Source organism: Motacilla alba, chromosome Z, assembly GCF_015832195.1.
Source record: "Motacilla alba alba isolate MOTALB_02 chromosome Z, Motacilla_alba_V1.0_pri, whole genome shotgun sequence".
Taxonomy (NCBI): Eukaryota; Metazoa; Chordata; class Aves; order Passeriformes; family Motacillidae; genus Motacilla; species Motacilla alba.
This window is the reverse complement of record NC_052046.1, coordinates 41,083,326-41,106,270: the sequence shown is the minus strand read 5'-3', so window position 1 is coordinate 41,106,270 and position 22,945 is coordinate 41,083,326. Positions and strand designations below refer to the sequence as shown.

Here is a 22,945-nt window from a genome sequence, read left to right as displayed (position 1 = left end):
CTCACCAGTTTGTATTAGGTACCCAATGCTAATATCATCCACTGGAAAATAGGCAGCTGTTGCTCCATACTCTGGACACATATTGGCTATGGTGGCTCGGTCAGCAATGGACAGCTGGGCAACACCAGGACCAAAAAACTCCACAAATTTACCCACGACTCCAACTTGGCGAAGATGCTGTTATAGAAATACAGTGCCTGCGTCATTGTTATATGTTGAAAGACATGAGTATGTCTGTTATGAAATCCAGCTTTTGACTCAGAGAAATCTCTTGTGAAGATTTCTACAGCCATTTGAAACCAAGAAGCTTTTGTTAAACTAAATCATGAAGATGAGGACACAGAGATGTAAAGTTTCATTAATAAGGTACAACATAGGACTATATTTCTTCTAAAACTTGCTCTTCCTTTCATTTAAACTAGACTGTCTTACAATTGTATTTCTCCCAACATGATGTTCTAAGAGGAAAAAAACTGTGGGGAGTCTTCACACAGCAAACCCAGGAAGATGGAAAAAGAGGGAGAACCAAATGTAAATGAGTCAAACTGAACACACACAACATTTGAATTAAATGATGAAAAAATGTTGGCTTTCTGCTTTTGAAGGTCTGTAGACCTTCAAAAGGCTATCTCTGTAGAGAGCATTCCATGATGAACTTCTGTACCATATTTCTGACTTCCAACAACACTAATGCTGACCCAGTAATACTCTTAATTCACTGACAATGCATAGAATGAGTAAACATACTATAAATATATTACAAGAGTCAAATGCCTGCACATGGAAGAAATAAAACTGCAATGCTTACTGTCTGGTTTCCAGATTTTATATTGCCCTATTTTAAGTGGTGACCTCAAAAAACAAGTCATCAGGGTTTTTTTGCAGCAGAGGAAAAAGCACTGTTGCTCCAAAACATTACTGAACTCCAAAATATCCCAACAGCTATTTTGTGTGGCTTCTGGGAAACAGATTTGCCTAGAAAATTGTCCTTAATGAGCTGAATTCAATCCATAGACAATGATAAAGCTTTTTAAAAATTCAAAATTACTACCTGGAAGCACACATAGGGTTCTTACACATTCTGTACAGTGGCTCTCTCCTACAGAATGTGTTTATCTCTCAGCAGTAATATTAAAATATCAAATCTTGGTAATTTACCTTGGTAATGGTGAGCACAATGTCAGTGGATGTTACCAGGGGCTGAGGGTTTCCTACCAGCTTGTAGCCAACCACCTCAGGAAGCACCATGCTGATCGGCTGTCCCAACATCACTGCTTCTGCTTCAATGCCACCCACACCTGCACACAACAGGAAGACAAAATGCGACTATTTAGAAAGATATTAACATGTCAGAGATAAACTCGTGAAGTCAATTGACTGATGAGTACTCTATTTAAGGTGTGAAAGGGGAGAGAAAGCATGCAGTCTGAGTCTTCTGCTAAGAGGCATTCCTCATCTCACTGCTGTTCCTGCCAGGTTGAGCTTTTTAATTTCATATAGTTTCATATTTTCATCCTCGCACCTAAGCCATTAGATGGGATATTAGGTGAATCTCAGTAACTTACTCTAGGGATGCTTGGCTTTTACAATAACAGATGTAAAATTTTTATTTAATATCTTAAACATGTAGCGCAACAAACTAAGAACCACTGACATGGCACTGAATACGTGCTGTGAGTGAAACATATGCAGACCATGATTGCTGGCCACCAAACAAAAAATCAGAAATTATTTTGAAATTTGAAAGAAAGAAATGTTACTAAAGAATGCTATCATAAAAGGTACTTGTTAAGACAGAAATATCTTCCCTTATGTCCACTATGTTTCAACACGGTTTGGGAATGTGTAGGTGGAAATCGTTGCATAAGCACACCTTCACTATCAGAATTCCAGCTACTACTTAATATTGCTAATTTATTAAGGTTACATATCAAGATGTCAGAGTTATATGCAATCTAACAAAGCCATGATGTTTATTATCTAGCAACTTAGCATTAAGCAGCCAATTCATCAAGCAGTTTTAGGACTTTTTGCCTGTAGAAAGTCCCTCGTATATTTATCTTCTTCTCTGAAATCTCCTTCTATCTTTTGTTTAGCTTAATGAATACTAAGGTAGAAAAAACTGCCTGTAATAGCTACTTATGAATGCCAAATCACTACTCCAATCCTTTTTCCCCACTCAATCTAAGAATGGTTCTGAAAAATAATTTCTAATTTCTTTCATTCAAAATTATATATCTCTGTTAATTTAAAAGGTAATGCTGTGACAGATCCAATCATGTGGCTCCTTTCACTGGGTGTTGAATAATTTTTAAACATTCAAGTAAGTTGAAATAACTGACTGACTACCACTGACAGTCACGAACCAAGTTCAACATCACCAGCCTCTGGAAAAAACATTAGATCCAAGTATATGCATTTTGAGGCCATACACTATAGACTGTGTCCAGCCATATTTTTCATATTCTGTAGAAAGACTGAAGCTAAGAGTCACACTTTCCCAAGCAGCTTTTAGTGCTACAACTTCATCTAAATGATGGCTCCATGCATATGCTGCAGTCAAATATAGAATGAGAGATGTGTCTAATCCCAAAGATGTCATGCTTTAGATATACTGAACTTGTTTACCTTCGTACTCTAAGCCAGGAACTCTTTCACCCTTGATTCAGAAAGTCTCACTCAACCAATACTGCAGCAGTACTATAGACGGGTTATCAAAATCAGGAAGTCCTACCATATGTGGTGCTCAGAACTTTACAAGCACATTAATGAACAGCTAACAAATATTCTTTAAAAACACAGTGTGTTCCATATTTTACAACAGCTGTTTCAAAAGTGCTCCTATCACCATATCACAGGAAAATAAAGGCTCAGCTGAAGTCTTTGCTACTGTATGGGATGACTACAAATACTTCCACTCCATAGTTACCTATTTATTCAATAACTCAAGCATTTCAGTTCACCACTACAAGGAAAAATAAATTATTTATATCTATTCTGTAACAAATGTTGTCCAGAGAACTGGTATTAGAACATCATAGTTCTGTTTTGCATAATGTCCTCTCTAACCATATTTAAGTCACTCAGATTTAATTTTCAGCACCTTCCACCTAATAGGTTTGTATTTGCAGTACTTTTTAGATAATCCAACACTTTTAAAGTAGCCAAGAGACACAAGAAAAATTGGATGGTCAATGATACTTCAATTCTCTTTTTTTTTTTAATTTTCCTTATCTACTTCCTTGTCATTTAAACGCAGAATAGAAAAGAATATATAAAAAAACCAAACAAAGCCAACAACATGTGTAGCAGAAATCATTTGAAGAAGTTATCAGAAAGGGGAGCTTAGTTACAAAGTCTTATATAACTGTAAGAGACATTATCAGGTTACTTGCATTTGGGGTTAGGCTATGTAAGTGTGTTTAGCTGGCAGAGAGATCACTTTTCTTCACAGCAGCCCACACAGTGCCAGGTTTTAGATTTGTGACCAAACTGGTGTTGATAGCACACCAGAATTTTAGCTACTGCTAAGCAGTCTTTACACAGCATCAATGCTTTTAGTTTCTCACCCTGCCCCTCAGCAAGTAAGCTGGGGCGGGAAAAACACTGTGAGAGATACAGCCAGGACAGCTGATGAGAGCTGAACAAGGAGACATTCCATGCCATAAAACATCAGGCTCATCACCAATCGGGGAGGTGGGCTTTCCAAAACAGCCACTGCCCAGGGACTGGCTGGGCTTTGATGTGCTGACTGGAGTTGGCGACTGACTGTCTTTGCATCACTTTCATTTCCTTTCCCTGCACTCCCCCCTCTTCACTTAAACTGTCTTTGTCTCTACCTATTACTTTAATCTGCATTTGGACTAATAGTTCTCTTCCCCCATTGTGCTAGCAGGAGGAGGGAGGAAGTGACTGGGTGGGGGTGATCTGCCAACCAGGATCAACTCACCAGAGCCCAAAACACAGCTCCCTGAGCCAAGAGACTGCTCACTATACACTGCTGTACATACCCCAGCCAAGCACTCCCAAGCCATCTATCATGGTGGTGTGCGAGTCAGTGCCAACCACGCTGTCTGGATAGTAGTAGCCATCCTGATCCATCACCACTCTTGCCAAGTACTCCAGGTTCACTTGGTGGATGATGCCAGAGCCCGGTGGAATAATCCTCAAGTTTTTAAAAGCTTGAGAGCCCCACTGAAACAAAAGGAATTAGAGTAAAATATTTTCAACATGAGCACTGGAATAACTTTCATTCACTGAACCTTTCTCCATGCAAATTAGATTATTTTTATCGGTACCTTTAAGAATTCAAATCTTTCTTTGTTCCTTTCAAATTCCAGCTCCTGATTTTTTTGCAAGCTGTCTGGCCTGCAAATGAAAATAATCAGCTGTCAGAACCAAAATTACCACATGAATTTTATATCTAGTCAAAGGTTGAAAGAAAAGAAGATTTATTAGCTAATGTGAAAGCTGATCCATTGCACCATTTCAATATTACTACAGGTAACCAATGAAAAGGATTTAAGAAATCTTAAGAGATAATACCTGAACTCTGCTTCAAATGTGAATACTAATCTGCATTTGACAGGCCTAAATGTTGTAGCCTGAGAAAAGCAACATTGCATGTTAGCGAAAAGTGACTTTGCTAACACCTAAATCAGAAGGAATCAGCAAGGCAGTAAAGAAAATTGGAACGCAACTGTCCTGCAACTTCATTTCTTGCCACTATGATAGAATGCTGTCTGAAGACTCTGTGTTTCAAAACAGTGTTAACAAACTCTTCACTTCAATCAGCTGCCTAACTTAGGTCTGCAGAGTTTGAAAGAACTGAAGCATAAATCTGGCCAATGTTCTCTATATGAGAGAAAACCCTCTATTTTCTTGCATATGTTAACAAGCCTACTAGAAATAAAATAAGGCTGTGACAAAAAATAATTAGTAACTGCATACCAAAAAACTTCAAGATGGAAGGAAACCACCAGAAAACATGTGATTGCAGGATCTGTTTGGAAGATTAGCTCAGTCAGCCTATATTTATGTACCTTGGAGGGCAGAAGGACCTACATATATATACACAGAGGTCTTTTATTTCACTATAGGTCTAGTGAATCCTTCCTATTGAGTCTTTGTATCTCTGCCCTCAGCATGGTGAGGATTTAATAGCCTTATGTTTCTTTCCAGAACTCATAGGGGGCATAGCAAGCAGTGTCTCATGCTCTTCTGCTTGGAGGCACTGAAGCAGAAAGCAGTTCCTCACAACTGAGCCTAGTGCAGATCACCTGTATTCTTAGAGAAGTGAGGAAGAAAGGAAATACTCTCATTCATCCTTTCTAAAAACCCTTATGGGGTCAAAAAAGTGCATGTGGGAAAAAATGCAATTTCTAAGTGATTAATAATAATGCAGCATTATTAAAGAGAAGTACAATAAACACAGGCCTGAAGTGAGTCTGTTTCTATCAAGAGTTTAGTACAGGCTTCTGCTGCTTAGAGATACACCACAGACAGAGAAAATTCTCCCCCCAACTCACCACAGCTGATACAACAGTCTAACTTTAAAATTTCTGAATGTCTGGAATATTGTAGTACAAATGCTAACAGTATCACCAGTAGAACTACCTTGATGACCAGTAACTGGAGTCAGTTGACTTACTACCATTAAGAAGTAAAGAGTGATTTTTTTCTTACTGCCTGTTAAAATCAACCTGGATGGAGTGGTCTATCACAAGATCAGCAGGACAGATAGGATTTATTTTTTCAGGGTCCCCACCAAGTTTCTTCACAGCATCACGCATTGCAGCAAAGTCAACCACAGCAGGCACCCCTCTACAACAGAAACAAAACAGGCATGGTGAAACAATTTGGGAAAGAGGAAAAAAAAACCAAAAAAATCAATCCTCAGGTACAGAATGGACAGCTACTGTCACATACAAAGCAAACTGCATTTCTCCATTTTCAATGCAAGCAAATAATGTGTAGCAACCAGAACTTCTGGCATTTCAACACTTGACTTGTGTAAGACAAGACATACACTTTTCAATATTTCTTTTAACACAGCTTCTGATGCTTCTCTGCACACACATTCTCAGTTTTCTACTGAGGTATATTCTACCATAATATCTTCAACCAACTTGGAAAACCCTCTTATATACTTACCTATCTGATTTTGCTGGCTGCTAAAAGAAAAAAAGTTGTCTGACGTGCTCATAAGGATCTGGCAACAATGAGCAACCCACTGAAAAAACTACATTTCTGTAAGAGCATCCCAAAGCAGTAAGGGTTTATGTTTTTAACTCTGACCATAAGGAAGCTATTACAATTTTTTAAAATACCAGAAACCATGCAACAACAGCAGTAAAAGACTTTTTAGTTCCTACTGAATTCTACCTTGAAAATCCTGAATAATTACCAAAAAATAAACAGGAAAAAGGATCCACATTATCTAAACTGGACACAATTAATTGATATAGTTCAGCAGTTTGACATTCCAGGACAGGCTTTTTGTAAGAAAAATAGGAAATTCTGTGTTATTCTACCTGTGGGAATTTGAGGGAGGGGGGGTAGGAGGAAAACAGCAGAAGAATTATTTTGCCAACTTATGAATGTTATACAATTAATATGGAACAGACACAACATCCTTCTACGGTCTTAGAACAACTCAAGATAAATACAGAATAATCCTAACTAGGAAGTTAGATAATTCTAAACCAGGACAACCTGAATGTAATTGTTGCATGGCTTTTGGGAAGTTGCCAAAGCTGCCTTTTTCAAAAACGTCCTCAGAGGCCTGTCCAAGAGCTCATTTTCCAGGAATGCAGTTGCTTTGCAGACTTATAGGCACATTTTTAAAACTCAGCAGGAGTAGGGGGCAAGAAAGAAGAGCAGTAAGAGAAGGAACAATGTTTGCTTGAAAGTTCAGCTTCCTCTCTGCTCCAGTTTTTCAGAACATTCACAACAGCTAGTGGATGAAAAATAGCTAGGAAATCAGCACTTCTTTCATTTGACTCTTTCATGCCGATTTTTTCTAATGTCTTTAAGTTGAGCTGTACTGGGTCTCTGGCACTTTGAAAACATCTGTGAAAATGCATAACAGTGGTCATGACAGCTAAGACACTCTACCATTGAGGAAGAAAATCAACTGGCAGCATAGCTGCACTGGGCTTACTATGGATGTACTAAAATATTTTATAAAGACAGAGGACAAAGATACAAAGAACAGTGAGTAGACTTGCAAGTCAAATGCTGTATTAGAACAATTAGATGCTACTGTTTCACCTGAAAATTGACTTTCCACATTGAACAGGGACTATTATATGATTATTACTGACACCTGAGGGAGGACTCACTGCAATAACAAGGCCCATTTTTTAGAGTCCATTAGGTAGGAATCTCAATTTGCATTTCTGGAAAAAATAATACGCTCATTTTTTCAACAGCAGAGAAGTCTTTAAAAATATATTTATAATAACACAGATTTAAAAGAGGAAGAAATTATGTGGGTTATAAATGAAAACTGAAATAGGTAGAAAATTGAAAGCAAAAACCCCAGGGGAACAAAAATTTAAAAAAAAAACAAACAAAAAATGTGAGAAAGAGAGAGAGAGAAAGAATAGACAATACCATTCCTTCAAAGAATAACTTCCAAACACCAAATATCCTCAACTGGATGCAATTTATGAATCCCATTTTCTTCCCCTGTTTTGAAGTTTTGTGGAGATATTTACTTCTCTGTCTCAGAAAGGTTTTTTTCAATGCTCTTATTCTTGAGTGTTTGCCTCTCTGAGTGTTGTCTGTAGCATGACATCCAGGAAAGCTGAAAAAGGGTTTTCCAAATATCTCACTGCTACTGTTCCCCTCAGCTCATCCCTCCACCCCAGGTTGAGCATTGCTGCGCTCTCAAAAGACCCTCTTCCTGGCTTCCTTGCATCAGACTCACGTGAAGTCTTGCAGAATAACCCTTGCAGGCTTAAATGGCACTTCAACATTCTTGTGTTGCATCACTTTCCAGTTGAGAATATTCTCAACATCTCCTTTCTTCACTAAGAACTCATCACAGTTACGGACTGCTGCTTCCAGGAGGATCCGAATGGAAAATGGCAAGCGAGCTGCATGGGTAAGAGGTAAGAAACAAACTCAGTTTTTACCTTAGGGCGTTTGTCAGCAAGTGCAAAGTTCCATGCCAGGGGCAGACAGGTCCCCATATTCTCACAAGGCTTTATTCCGATTATCCAAATCCCTTTTCCCACCTCCAGCTTTGCCAGGAGGTCAGTACTAACTGACCTGTTCCATTTGATGCTTTCAGCAGGTTTATTATCTCAGCTCCTGTGACACAGTAGACATCTTTGCTGAGGGACTTTTCCATCCTCCATAGCACAGCAACCCTGAAAACATGCTGTGCTCAAATTGTTTTTCTGCAGTTTTCTCTCACTGTTGTCACTGAATACAGACATATAAATGTACTAGGAAAAGCAGTTTTCTACCTGCCATGTTGGAAAGCACAGCTTTAGTGGTTCATGCAGTCCCTTCATCTCAAGAGAGGGTAGATGAGACTGAATGAAACTCAAGACTGTGCATCTATCAATCTTCTTTTACTTCAAATCATAAATATTTAAAGATGAAGACACAAAATACTATTGGAGCAGTCCTGACAGCTCTACTACAAGGAATGGGTGTGAAGAAAAACCCAAACATGTCTCAGTCCTTCCTCCTCTAGTCCACTTTAATAACAGTTGTTTGATTGCCTCCCAAAATAGTCACATTTAAAAATCTTTTGAGAAGTTTGTTCCAACTTTCTACACAGGGCTGGCCTCAAGACACAAAAGTCACAATCTCAGTGAGACCTCATTAGTGCTTTTGTAAAAAAACCAAACAGATATTATTCAGGACACAGTAATTCAGAACAATTTGGGTTGGTTGCTGTTGGGGGTTTTGTTTTGTGAAATTTTGTTTACTTGGGAGTTTTGGGCATTATTGTTACTGTTGCTGTTTGGGGGTTTTTTAGAATCTTCTCCTGCCCTTCCCTGCTGAGCTATTCCCTTTTTATGGTGGATATTGAGAATTGCATCCTTTGTCCTTTAAAGAATCTGGAGGTTATCACTCTCGTAATCCTGGAATGGATCAACTGGTAACACCATATTTGTCTATTCTTTGCGTATGAGTATTTGTCTATTCTTTAAGACTCTTCTCTGCTTTTCACCCACCAAGACTGACATTAATTGACTGGTCACATATTGGAGCCTGTAATGGATCTGTGCTGCTGACATTCGAGAAAATGTTCCTCCTCTTGTTCCCTGAATTCTCCTTAATCACCTGTTTCCTTTTGAAACACCCACCACAGACCACTCTAGGGTAGAGATACTCAAGTTTCTAAGTCACAGTCAATGGCACAGACACTAAGAATTTTAGCAGTACCACTGAAAAATTTGGGAAATGTCAGAGGAACTAAGGAAAAAACCTCCTCAGAAAGGATTCCCTACCCACTACTGTTTTCAAAGCGGAAAATTCTTTCTGATTGGTTCAGTCATACATGTCAGCGTTAGATCCTTTCCAGCCTTTAGCAGTATAAGAAAACTTGTGTTCTTAGTTTTGCCTAGCTCTCCTGACCCACTCAGCAAAAACAAGACTGCTGTGTGCACAGTATGCTGAGAAAATACTACTGCGATCTTGCCCATATTTCTGTCTTCTAATTTCAAGAATTAAATTTTGCTAAAATTTTGTTTTCAAGATTGGCCTTTTGAATTCATAGTTCTCACCAGACACCAAGTATCATCCAATGTGGCCAAGTCTGTTCAGGTTCTACTCATCAGTATTAACAAAATGCTTCTCTTATGTTGTCAACGTACCATATCTCACATCTTCCAATTTGCTCAGATTAAAGAATTTCTTCAGAGGCTGTTTTGGGTCCAGTGGCTCCACAATCTGTATGAAAGGATTGCTCATGGCTGTTGAAGACCCTAGTTAGTGTCCCTAAAACAAAAGGAAATCAAGGGCATTTTCATGACATTTGTCCTTCATACGAAGTACATGTCCCACAGTCTACAATGTATCTATCCCACACACAAAGGCCAGAGAAAAAGGTACTTTCAGTCATTCCCCTTCCACCACAAATCCACTTGTAACATATCCTCAGAGATAAAAGGTCTGAAGAAGATAGCAGTATTGTGAAAAATACAGATACAGCACATGGTTTAGAATAATGGAAACTTAAAAGCTGGAAACAACCTCTAAGACCATCGAGTCCAACTGTTAACTGAGCACCACCACATCCACCACTAAACCATGTCCTCAAGTGCCACACGCACACACCTTTTGATGATGAATCCATCACTTCCCTGGGCAGCCTATTCCAATGTCAGGAATAAATTTTTCTAATATCAAATATTAACCTCCCCTGGTGCAGCTTAAGAATATGTTTCATCCTATCACTGGCTGCCTGGGAGAACAAACTGACCCCACCTGGCTACACCCTCCTTTCAGAGAACTGTAAAGAGTGGTAAGGTCTCCCCTGAGCCTCCTTTTCTCCAGGCTAAACAATCTCAACTCCCTCAGCCACTCCTCACACAACCTGTGCTCTGGCCCCTTCTCCATCTTTGTTTCCCTCCTCTGGACACAATTTCACAAAGGAAATTCAATGTCTTAATTATTCCCTTCTTTATGCTGTTTCTAGACAGCCATTTGTGCCTCTGTGATTTACAAACCACCATGAGAACACTGTCCCATTTCTTAAGTGTGTTGTGGTTTAACCCCAGGCACAACTGAGCACCCACAGCCACTCCTTCACTCCGTTCTGGTGAGAAAAGGAAGAGAATCAGAGCAGCAAAATGAAAAAAATTGTGGGTTGAGATAGAGACAGTTTGATGGCTAAAGCAAAATCTAGACCTGCAAGCAAAGCAAAACAAGGAATACATCCACCTCTTCCACAGCAGTTCAGCCATTTCCAGGACAGCAGGGCCTCACCCCATCTCGTGGTGATTTAGGAAGACAAACACCATAACCCTGAATATCTTCCTCTTCCTTCTCACAGCTCTATATGCTGAGCATGATGCCACATGCTGTGTGATACCCCTAGGGTCAGTTGAGATCAGCTGTCCCAGCTGTGCCCCCTTCCAGCTCCCTGCACACCCCCAGCCTCCTCGCTGGAGGGGTGGGTGAGGAGCTGCAAAGGCCTTGGCTCTGTGTAAGCCCTGCTCAGCAGGAACTAAAACATCCCTGTGTTATCCAACGTGTTTCCAGTACAAATTCAGAACACGGCCCCATACTAGCTATTAGGACAAAATTACCTGTATCCCAGCCAAAACCAACAGAAGCAGCATTGATCTAAAGCTAAACTGACAGACATTTACATTCAAAATTAAAAACAATTTAACAAAACCAGAAAACACTACTATTTTGAGACAGAAAGTGTTACGGATTAAGATTACAAATGCTACCAGAGACAAAAAAGAACTCTCTTAATTTCAGAAAGATTTGTTAGGGTCACCACAAAAAGAAAATTTACATAGGCTCTATTGTAAATGTCATTTTAGTTTGAGATATTTTCTTTTTGTTGTTGTTGATTACTGATTTACTGGTTTTTGTGGCTTAATGATCTTCTGAATAAAGCATTCCTCTGGGACCTAGGACTTTTAGGTTCACATACAGAAATTACAAGACCCTAAGATACTCCCCATTGCAAGGCCAACTAGAAGCAAGGGGCCTAAATTCATTACAGAAATATCTCTTAATGTCCAGAAAAGGTTAACCGTATGCAAACTACTTAATGGAACACTTCCTAGGACACATTGAAGACCTGAACTCTGCCCAAGTCTCTTCTGGAAGCGTTGGCTTAGGCCAACACATGCCAAGGATCAAGCTAACAATTTAACACTGAGAACAATTCTCTTGCAGTGCCTGGCAACATTCCCAGTCACGATTAAAATTTTTTTAGTAGAGAGATAACCACAGGCCTGATTTTCAGGTCCCTTGTTTTCCCAGAGTACTGTTCCTGTCTTCATTCAAGTACCATTATCTTCTCTTGCCCCAGTTTTTCAAATGAGAAAACTCACAACAAGGCAGGAGATACACATGACAGGCCTTGGAGAATGGTGCAAAAGGATACACAAAGTCCAGTATTTGTTAAAAACAGACACAGCAATGCCAAATAATTAATTTATTTATCTCACCTGCTAGTTTCATGCAATGTTCAGGAAATACTACTATGTGGAACACATTTATGGGGGATTTTTTAAGTATTTCAGTATTTTCCAAATCAAAATTCTTGTATTTAGAAGACAACCAAAGAGAACCAATAGGAGAAATGGTAACAAAAGAAGGTCCAGGGTGTAAAGCAGCAAGATAATGTAGAGAAAGAAATATTTCCAGAATTCTTTCAAAGAAAACAATGGATGTTTCTAGATAAAAAGCTGAATGCACAAGGAAGCTGGAAGGTCAGCAAATGAACAGACTGCAAACACACACAACCTCAAATGTATCACCTCTCACATTTCCATTGACAAGTTATTTCTGAAATTCCTTTACCCAGCTTTGCAGATACTCACCCTGCACACAAGCCCCTAAAGTTTTAGGTGTCAAGATCTTTAATCAGCATGAACTACTAGCCATTCCTCTAAGCAAACTCTGTGCTTCTACAACTGAGCATGATCAAAATGAATTTCTTCCTTCCTCTTCTTGCCAGCCACCCTCCCGTTAAGATTTAATTTTTTGCATTCCACTTTGAGAACTTTATTTTATTCATATCAATTTCTCATGGGAAAGTCTAAGAGTAGCTGTAGATAGAAAATATTCGGATATCCCCTGACAGATAAGCAGATCATTAATTTGATATGACCATGAGTTGACTGTACTCAGTCCACATATTCTCATCCAAGTATAAATTGCAGCTTGAACATTTTCCATCCAAGTCCATGTCTTGGCAAATCAGAGCAGAAATTCAAGATGTTATGACACATTATCTACATGCTAACATTACTTTATCAGACATCACCCTCTTCCATGAACAGTTTTTTTAGTTCACAATATGAGATACTTCAGTACAAATCTCCTCCCATCAGTGAGTTACACAAACAAGCCAAACTGTGGGCTGACCAAGCCCTAATAACAAATTCTTTTCATCTGCCTGGTCACACCGATATGAACAACACTGTTACAAACCTGGAAGCCATTCAGAAATACCTGAAAAGAGGTGAAATCTCTAGAAGAAATACCAACTAGCAGCATTACTGTAGTAAATTTCACAGAGACAGGGAAGCTCAGTCAGAAGGCACTATTTCCACATAGGAAATCATAAACCAAGTGGCCACAGCACAGAACTCTAAACTAGGGATTTACCAAAAATAAATTTTGCAGCAATACTCTGCACACTGAGTATAGCAAAACTTTTGAAGTCATCCTTGAGATAGATACAGGTTAACTTTTTTATTAACTTGATACATGTTAACTTGTGATTACAGCAAGGAATATTTATTCATATTTTGCAGGAGCTGAAATGTAAATATGCAAACATGGGTAAGCAGACATCTGTCTGCCTGGAACTGGTGCAGCACGCAGGGTCGCACACACTGACCATGGCCAACGCGTGACCACATCAATACCTGCTCAGAAATACCAAAACAAGCACTTGATCTTCTGCCCAGCAACCTTAAAACTGTTCACATGGAGATCACATAAAAAAACCCCACATGGATTCTTCAAACATGAAAATGCAGAATAGGAATAAAAAAAGGAGCATGTCATTACTGATACAGACTCACAGAATATTATGAGTTGGAAGGCACACAAGGATCATCAAGTCCAAGTGAATGGCCCATATGATGTTCTAATCCACAACCCTGGCAGTATTAGCACCATACTCTGACCACTGGAGGTAATCTCAAGATACTGGAACCTTCTTAAAGGGTTGCATGACTTGTATGAAGTGTACCAGACAAAAAAAGAGCCTGATTTTAGCCCTTCCTTACTGCCCACTATTAAAAATCTAAGAACACCCACTATCTGGTCCACACTAATGCTGATCATCTATTAATCTGAACTCCCTATCGATATTGTTTTCCACTCACCTTGTTACATCAATGCAGTAGCTTATTACTGTGCCATCACACTCAATCTCTTGTTAGAATGCACCTCAATTCACACAGATTGCACATCAGCTCACCACAGAAAGTCTAATTTCTGTTTTTTCCCTCTCCCTCAGAGAAGCAGAAGTACAGAATGATTGTAACCATGAATACCAGGGGGGGCAAATTTATTTGGATAAGGCCATAACTTTCCAAATATAAAAAAAGGAAGCTGTGTTTTGCAAATGAAACATCTTGCCCTTTAGGGTAGAGAATGAACCCTTGGCCTCAAAAGCTGTCTCTTGCTGTTTGCATACCTATGTATGACACAGTTCAAATTTCTCTGGAAACACAACTTTTACACTGTGATACTCTAAAAAGGCTTTTTGAATAAACAAAATCTTAGTACAACACTCCTCACTTCATGCGTATTGAGTGTGCCAGCAAACTCAGCTTTTACCACAAGACCTCAGACATTCACTACCACCAAAAGATCATTGCAAAGATGCCTGCTGGCTGTACTGTCTGTGGTTATCTCTGTGGTGTCCTGAAGGACACACCCTTTGATGATCATGACATAAGAAACATGCACAAGTCCAAGGGGACAGCAGGAAAAAGGTGTCTGTCCACCCTCTTCCCTTGTCTTCTCTTATTCCGTTAATCAACTACATCAGATACATTCAAAGTATATTAAAGTCGCCTGGGGATTTCCATAAAAAAGGATTTAGTAAGTAACTTAAAATTTTTATTTTTTTTTTAAACATTCACAGCAGATTTCAAGATGTGCTGCTGCTTTCAAATCTTCAGCTGTTGCACCTTTCTGAATATCTAACATAAACACAATACTGGTCACATCACAACAACATTAACTGGAAAAGGACTTGGTTCAGTTTAAACCACATTCTTGATCGACAGTGACTCCTTGACTCTACTTCAGATCCCTTTTAAAAGCAGTTTTATAACTTGGAACAATGACAACAAATAAATTTTACTGTAATAATTGAAATTGAAAAAATATTATAATATATCCGTAATTTTGCACTTGCATAAAATATCTCACAAAGATCATAGAGAAGGAAAAAAAAAATATTTAGTCTCTAGCTATACCTGAGAAATGCTATACCTGAGAAAAAGTCTGAAAACTGTTCTAGACATCACTATTATAACACTTTTCTACTCTCTTTAGAGTTGAAGGTGAAACTGAGTACAGCTAGTCAGATCAAAAGCAGCAATCTCACATCACAAAAAAAATAGAGATTCTTTTTAAAAAGCACAGCTGCGCTTACACTCGTTGACTGTAAACAAATCCACACTACCAACAATACGTGTTTTTTTGGGGTTTTTTAGAGATATCAGAGCATCCCACTCATCTCTCACCACGCAGAAAAAGAGAAAACTGCAGCACACAGAGTGGTTTCCTACATACATGCTGACAGTAAACCATGCTCTTTCTGTAGTACACAACACAAATGTTTACAGAAGACTTACGATTAGTAATAACCACATTTATTACAGAAGTATTTGACGATAAACCAAAGACACAGATTGTTTGACCTGAAGAAGGGAAAAAAGGCTCTGGATGAGAAAATTTCTGTCTAAGCTTCAGGCCATAAAGTAGGAACAGAACAGCCAAGGTTATTCAGCATTTTAATACAGACATATATTTGATCTCACTTGGAGAAACACAAATTTCCACAATTGCTTTATCTATTCCATCTTTAGTTTCTTAGTTGCTGTCTTTCCAATTATGAAAGGGTGCCAATGTTATTAATGATATGAGGTTAATTTTAGACATCTCGTCATAAAACTAAACACCGGGTATCTTAACCAAAACAGATTTCAAGTATTAAATGCTCTTTTTCCTGAAATGTGGATGAATTCCTGGCCATCTCTGGGAAGCACACACTCAGCAAAGAAGCAGTTTAATTTGAACATTTTACCAGACTCTAGAAATGCTAAAAAAGATTACATTCAGGCAAAGCAAAGATGCAATTTTTATCAGTCATCAAGAAAAAGGGGAAGGCTCAGACTTGCTGGTACTTGAAGGAAATATCTGAAGAAACATGACAAAATATGATGTTTCTCTGATGAAACTTCCAACCGAAAATGGGGAAAAAAAGAGGTAAGCTGGCAGGACCACCGTGGTAAAAGTCCTTGCCTGGTGATAAGGCAGGACATACTTGCTTGAAAAATGCAACTTTTTTCATCCATGCTGAATCTGATCTTGCCACCTTCTGTTGCAATTTTCACTCCTATGCCCACAAGTTATTTCTCTTGGTTTTGTCTACTCAAATTGAGTGCCACTGTATGTATCTGTACTTAGTTTGCAACAAGCACCTCCCAAGAGCAAAAGCAAGCAACTTAAAAAAATCTAAGTGGAGCTGCAGCAGAGCAGCAGGCTACTGAGTTATAAATTCTTCATCACAACATTGAGCATGCACTTTGTGACATTACTAGTAGCTACATATAGCTGAACAGCACTTATTTAATTAAGGGCTATTGCTCAGTGCCCCTGAGCCGCTAAAACTTCTCACAGCTCTTCTCATGGTTTCACATTCTACTCAACAGAGAGCCCCCATGAAAAAAGCTGATGACTAATTCCAGTTTACCTAAGTTATAGATGGCATAGCCGTGAATAAAGATCTCTAAGGAGGTCAAGCATGTAGGAACTTCCATCATTGGAACTGCACCATGTTCTGTGCTACCTTACCCAAAAACCAAGGAGGGAAAATACCCATGTTAAGCATGTTGACAAAAGTCTCTATTTTTGATATGGAAAGGCAACCCCTCTTCAGAATCAGTCAGGTGTTTAAAGCAGTAAAACTTCACTAAGTAAATCCATCCATAATTCAAGACAGTTTAGGAAAAAAATCCTAATAAATACATCCATGTGGCAGGAACTTTTTTTAGTTTAAATATTCAAATTGACTAAGAAAAATGTTTTTCTTATACTGGGTAAATTGACAGACAGATAGAGATGACCAGACACATGACAACACAACAACAAAAAACCCTACCTACCCACCTAAAAACGGCAAAACCCCAACCAAACAAACCATAAGCAAAAAATACCTCAACCCTACACATGCCCCCACCATTTGGATAGACTTCAACACCAGAAGTAGAACAAGCAGAGTCTTGTTTTATAAAAATATAAAATGTTATAATTACTCTTGGATGTACAAAGAACAGATGAGTGCAGTTACTGTTGCAATAAACACAGGTTTCTTCTTTTGATTTAGAGAAGCTCTTATTATTTAACACTCTACCTGTGGCAGATAAGGCCCCTATGTAACAAATAAACACTGTTCCATTGCTGCTAACAGACTGAGGAAATTTCAGAGGTAAAAGAGACTCCAGAAAGACTCTTTGTGTTTCTTCATTACACAGAAAGGTCCATCATTACACATAGATGCTTAAAGAGAAGTCCACTAATAATTTCATGACCAAGCAACTATTCCGCAGCTATAAACTACACCAGTATTCCACACTGGAAAAAATGCAGTAATAGAAAAAGGAAGGTTTCTTAAACAATCTCTAGGCAAAGTTTCAGGGAACCCCTTTCAACTTTAATGCTCAAGAAAAACACTGTACTAGGACAAACAGAGCTTTGGATTGCAGATGCTCCTGCTTTCTCCTGCTCCCCGAAACTTTTGACAGCAATGCTAAAATACTTACATATTCAGATCCATAAAGTGCTGAACTTCCAACACACTAAACAGGTTGCTAATTGCATATTCCCATAATCTGTGTATTCCATAGGCCGTCAGGAGTATTCTGACCATGGCACTTTGTTAGCAATGTTGTATCCCACATATTAGAACTGAAAGTTTAAGTCAGAGATTAAGTTTGTGAAATCAAACATTGACGTCTTAAAGAAACTCCAACTCCAAGTGAGCTGGAAGTTCAGGTGCCCAGTTCTAAAACATAGATATTAAACTCCTTCACATCATCCCTCCAGAAAGCCAAATGCTACCTCCTCTCTCACCTCAACACAGCTTAGAGGGACAGTCAAAACACTTCTCTCGTATAGGTCTCACCAGCCTTTGGTAATCCAGGCAAGCACACATATGTAGTGTACTCTCATGTGTTCTCAGACAGCCTCTGAAATGCAATCTAGTCTTAACAAAATCTAGATCATAATTAAGCAGGTGTAAGTGTTAAGAGAATGCTTTCTCAGTCCGCTCACAACTGAGTGTCTCAGATAAAAGTAGGGACTAATTTTCCTTTTTTGCTACAGGGGAATTAGCAGCATTACACCTGAGAATAAAAGGAAGCTTATTTGGAGACTACCAAACACTGAAAAATAAAGTGTTGAAATCTTTTTCCCACCTCCTGAGAGAGCAGCTCTGAACTTTAACCTACTTCCTACCTCTATACAAACTTGCTGCTTTTTTACCGTACTCTTAGACTGTTCATTAACAAATATGCAGTTTGGACCAGTTTTATCAAAGAACTAGCTTTCAGTGTTAGTTAGAAAAAACATAAAACCAACATGGAAGTGCTGCAAGAAGTGTGGAATACAGAGTGTGGGTACAAAGATTTCATCTGAAATTTTGGTTCAATGTCAAAAGGCAGGATTAAAAGACATCTCAGTATTGGTCTGTAAGTTTCAAAAGACTCCTGTGAAGGGTGAAGAAATGCAGGAGAGGTGCATGGGAAAGGCAAACAAAATGAGAGTATTGTGAATCAGCTCTGTATTCATGCCATTACCATTATACCAGCTCTATAAACTGCTCTCTCTGCACCTTGAAAACTCCTCCTCCACAACTTGAAATCTGAACTGTTTCAGACCTACTGAAGATATGTAGGTGGAAGGATCCTTTCAGGATGAAGAACTGATGAGAGGATTACTTCTGTTGTGAAATGATCTAACACTGTGGGGTCCTAACTTTCCACACCATTTGAAGACAAATCCTGAATTTGTTGTCTGGAAAAAAAGATAATTTTCTCACACCAAAAACTTCTACCAGCAATCTCAGCAGCTATTCAACTATGTGTGTAGGTGAATCCAGCTTTCAAATACCCACATCTTCAGTCTGTAAGGAGAATAAGTGTGTGTCTAATACAATTTCATGAACTCAAACTAGCTGTTAGCAGAGTTTACTAGCCAAGGTGCTTGGGAAGGCAAATAAGGTTCCACTAAACATTTTTAAATCACCTTTTTCATAACAGTTTTCACACAGAAAGGGTAGGCAAAAAAAAACCCCAAACAACCAAAATTAACACCCTCTTTCACAAGTATCTGAAATCCTGACCCTACAGCTGTCCCAATTCTTTCAAGGAAGTGCCAAATACCTAGAGGAAATCTTCTGAATTAATCAATCTCTAAGGCAGCAGTGAAGGCAAAAACCCTGAAAAAAATTTATCCCATTTGCACAAAATTAAGACTCCTCTCTACCTTCTCTATATTTCAAGACACAAAGGGACCACTCTTCAATTAACATCTTTCCATTTTGCTTAAGTGGACTGTTACACCAAGGAGAGAGCAAATTTCCAGCTCTTACTCTCACAATGCTGCAGTGAGAGTCTATGCTGGTGAAAGAGATTTGTTCCATTTCTTACTATTCAAATGTTATTTCTTCTCTAATTTTCTGCATTTATTGTTTTGGCTCTTCCACTATTACTATAAAAACAAATAGTATTAAAGTTGGAGTGTATCATCCTCTGGCCAAAGACAACCAGAGAGAAAGAAAGGTGCTAAATTACAAATTTGATATAACAAAAACCTGCAATTTGAAAGCCCTGTAGTCTTTTCAATTCAGCAACAGTCTGCATGATGTTCTCTGTAAAGCACTTTTCTTTTTATATGGAAAGCTTCTCCAGGAATCTCCTCTATCTTATAAAGTCTGAGAAGAGTAAAGTATTGATAATTTTCCTAATAAATCCTCACACACACCACAGATCCTGGAAGGCACAAGACTCAGCTGCACTTCCTACTCTATGCCCATTACACTCCTCTTACTTTCTTTGAAGCAGTAAGTAACAATCCCCAGAAGTTTATTAGGACATTCTGATGAAGCACAATTGCTTTTAACCAAAGCATTACTAAATAAACATTCCAGTGTTAATATTTCACTAGGGTGGTCTTCCTTTACTTCGGTTTTGTGGATTGATAAAGCCAGTCTGAACAATAGCAACAGCACTGAGTGCTCAGAGATATTAATTCAATTCCAATTGTTTGGAGAGAGAATCCGCTGTTTTAGACCAAGTTTCCTGCTGATACTAAAAAATACTAAAGTCCAGATCTCTCCGTCCTCCCCTTTATCCCCCTCCCCCCACCTTTACTAGCTTTAGAGGTGGAAACTAAGTATCAAAGTACAACCTCCAGTTAAAAAATAAATGGGAACTGTGGTGATATTATGAAATGTGGAAACATACTGAACATAAACAGGGACTAATCCAAACATATACCTGATCCAGTTACTGAAACTGGCCATCTCCACCGCCACAGTCCTAAGACAAATTAAATCAGAAGGCAAATACCTGCATCTGTGCTATGACCTCTAGGACTGTTACAGAACACCTGCACCTGCTGTCTGTGCCATAAACACGAAACAGATTATTTTGTCACCCAAAATTATTAAAAACACTTTATAGGAATCACCTTCCAATTATTTTCTTTCATCCTTTCCCTGTCCCACTTATGTTGCAGATCTACTGAGGTTTTTTTTCAACACAGAGGAGTTGCTGTGTGCTTAATGCGTATACTTCACACTATCCTCCACTATTTACATATTACTGAAATACCAATAGACAAGGCTCGAGCAGTTCCATGAGGAAAATCAATGCTAAAGCTTCACCTACATGAGGACAAGGCAGCACAACTTCTCTTCCACTCCAGCTCTTCTCGAGTTAAATCTATTCCTCTTTCTCTGCTCTGCAAAAGCCGCTCCCTGTACTCCCTGTGAGCCGGCCCCGAGCCGGGTGTTGGAGATTTCGCCAGCCGGGGCCCGCAGCCGCGGCGGGGGCCGCACAGCCCGCCGCTGCGACGAGATGGTGCCTCGCAGAGGCTGCTCCGCCGGAGCCGCCTTCCCTCCGCAGCATCCGACGACTCTTTCCAGCCCCCACCGCGGGAGCCGGGGCCGGGAGACGGCAGGATCCCCCGTCCTGCCAACGGGCCCTGCTAGCCGCCGCTCCCCGCCCTCCGCCCGGGCCCGCACCCGTCCCGGCTCTGCCCGAGGGGCGCCCCTCCGCCCCACAACCTTTCCCCGCGGCCGCCGGGAACGGGCACGCCGTGGCCGGGGAAGCGGCTCCCAGACACCCGAGCCGCGGCGCCGGGCGGGAGAGAAGCGGGATGGCGGGGGCCCGCACTCACCAGGGAGCGAGGAGCACAAACCGCCGCCGCTGCCGCTCGCCGTCAGGGGCCGCCGGGCGCAGGCAGAGGGAAGGGGCGGTGGCGGCGGGCTCCGCCCCGCGCCTCAAGGCCGGAGCGGCGGTGGGATGGCCGCCAGCCGCCCGAGCGGCAGGGGGGGAGGGCGGACGAGCGGGAGGACGAGCGAGCGGATGGCCAGCCGATGGCCAGCCGATGGCCAGCCGGGCGTAGAGGCTGGCGGGTTCACCCCCGCCGGCCGCAGCCCTGGCCCCGGAGAGAGTCGCTGTTTTCCTCGGCCAGCCCCTTTCCCTGGATGTAGAAGGAGAGGGAGCGCTGTGAGTGTGGAAGGGTCGGTAGGAGGGTGGTACCGAGGTCAAGGCCAGATCTGCTGCGGTGGGAGTTATCGAAAAGACGGGCACTGTGATATGGACAGCAGGGTGTGTGTGCCTTGTGCCGGCCGCAAGTGATGTGTGATGTGCCCTGAGCCGGCCGCAAGTGCACCATGTGCTCACAGCCCGAGCGCTTGCTCAGGCTTTGGAGAAGTCCAGAGATGCTGTCAGTGAAACCTGGGGCCGGAAGCCAACAGGTGTCACTCGGGACACGACCTGACACACAGGACTGCATCCTCATGCTCGTGGTAGTGCAATAGGAGTGAGACGTCCTGTTGTTTCTCTTGGCAGGAGGAGAGCTGATTGGCCTGGCTGTTGGCAGAAACAGGCTGTTACTTACTGGTCAAAATCAATATCATGACGTCAATATTAAAGAACAATATCAGAGTAGAGAACATCCTAGAGGACATAATTTACATCATCCCCATAGCTGAGTGCCATGGAGACTTTATCAGTGTGCAGTGTGTTCCCAGTAGAACAGTATACGGTTTGGGCCTGAATAGGGTTGAGGAATACATTCAGTGCAACTAGTCACGGTACAACTGCAGTGGGACCTGCATGTTGATCTCTGGATAGCCGGAGCCAGAAGTAAGAGGCTAGGAACTGGCATTGACCCAACAAAGGGTGTGGCCCAGCTAGGTGAGCAGACACTGAGAGACACAGCAGGAGCCAGTGGTTCAGCTGGAAGACCCCAGACTTTCACACACTCACGCTGTGAGGGTATAAAAGCCCAGGGTTTGCTTTGCTCAGGGTCCCTCCTCAGAGACACTAGCTTGAGCTGTTATTTTGTCACTGAACCATGATTAAACCATTGTAAGAATCCAGGAGTCTGAGACTCAGTCATGGGAAGCCTGGGGTCCAGCCAGTAAGGAAACCTGGTCTGACTGGGTGAGAGTGGGGTGTGTAGGGAGTCAAACAGGGCACCTCTCAGCTCTCTGGAGCCACCCATTGTGAAGTGACCTCTGTTTCAGCTCACGTGGTGTGACTGTGCCTGCCAGAGTGATTCCTGGATGGTCAGACAGGAAACTTTGCTTAACAATTAAGTAAACTAAAAAGTATCTAATTCCAGGAAAATAATTGTATACATATACATAGTAAAGAAGAGTTACATGTAAGGAATGTAAATATTCTGCAAGTCTTGGTAAGGTCTTGGAGGTCACTGGCTAGGAGACATGCTAACCATTGACAGTTGG

General features: G+C 40.6%; 1 protein-coding gene across 1 annotated transcript in view; it reads right to left on the bottom strand.

The window, feature by feature from the left end:
- The window catches only part of ACO1 (aconitase 1), a 35,595-nt gene extending 14,074 nt beyond the window's left edge, over nt 1-21,521 (bottom strand). The window contains exons 1-8 of the mRNA XM_038123648.1: nt 21,367-21,521; nt 9,840-9,963; nt 7,934-8,102; nt 5,686-5,823; nt 4,299-4,368; nt 4,011-4,194; nt 1,159-1,298; nt 6-177 (exon numbers count right to left, since the gene is read on the bottom strand). Coding sequence (XP_037979576.1) covers nt 6-177; nt 1,159-1,298; nt 4,011-4,194; nt 4,299-4,368; nt 5,686-5,823; nt 7,934-8,102; nt 9,840-9,936 — 970 coding nt within the window. The 5' untranslated portion in view covers nt 9,937-9,963; nt 21,367-21,521. The remainder of the gene's footprint in view (nt 1-5; nt 178-1,158; nt 1,299-4,010; nt 4,195-4,298; nt 4,369-5,685; nt 5,824-7,933; nt 8,103-9,839; nt 9,964-21,366) is intronic.
- Nucleotides 21,522-22,945: the final 1,424 nt, after the last annotated feature.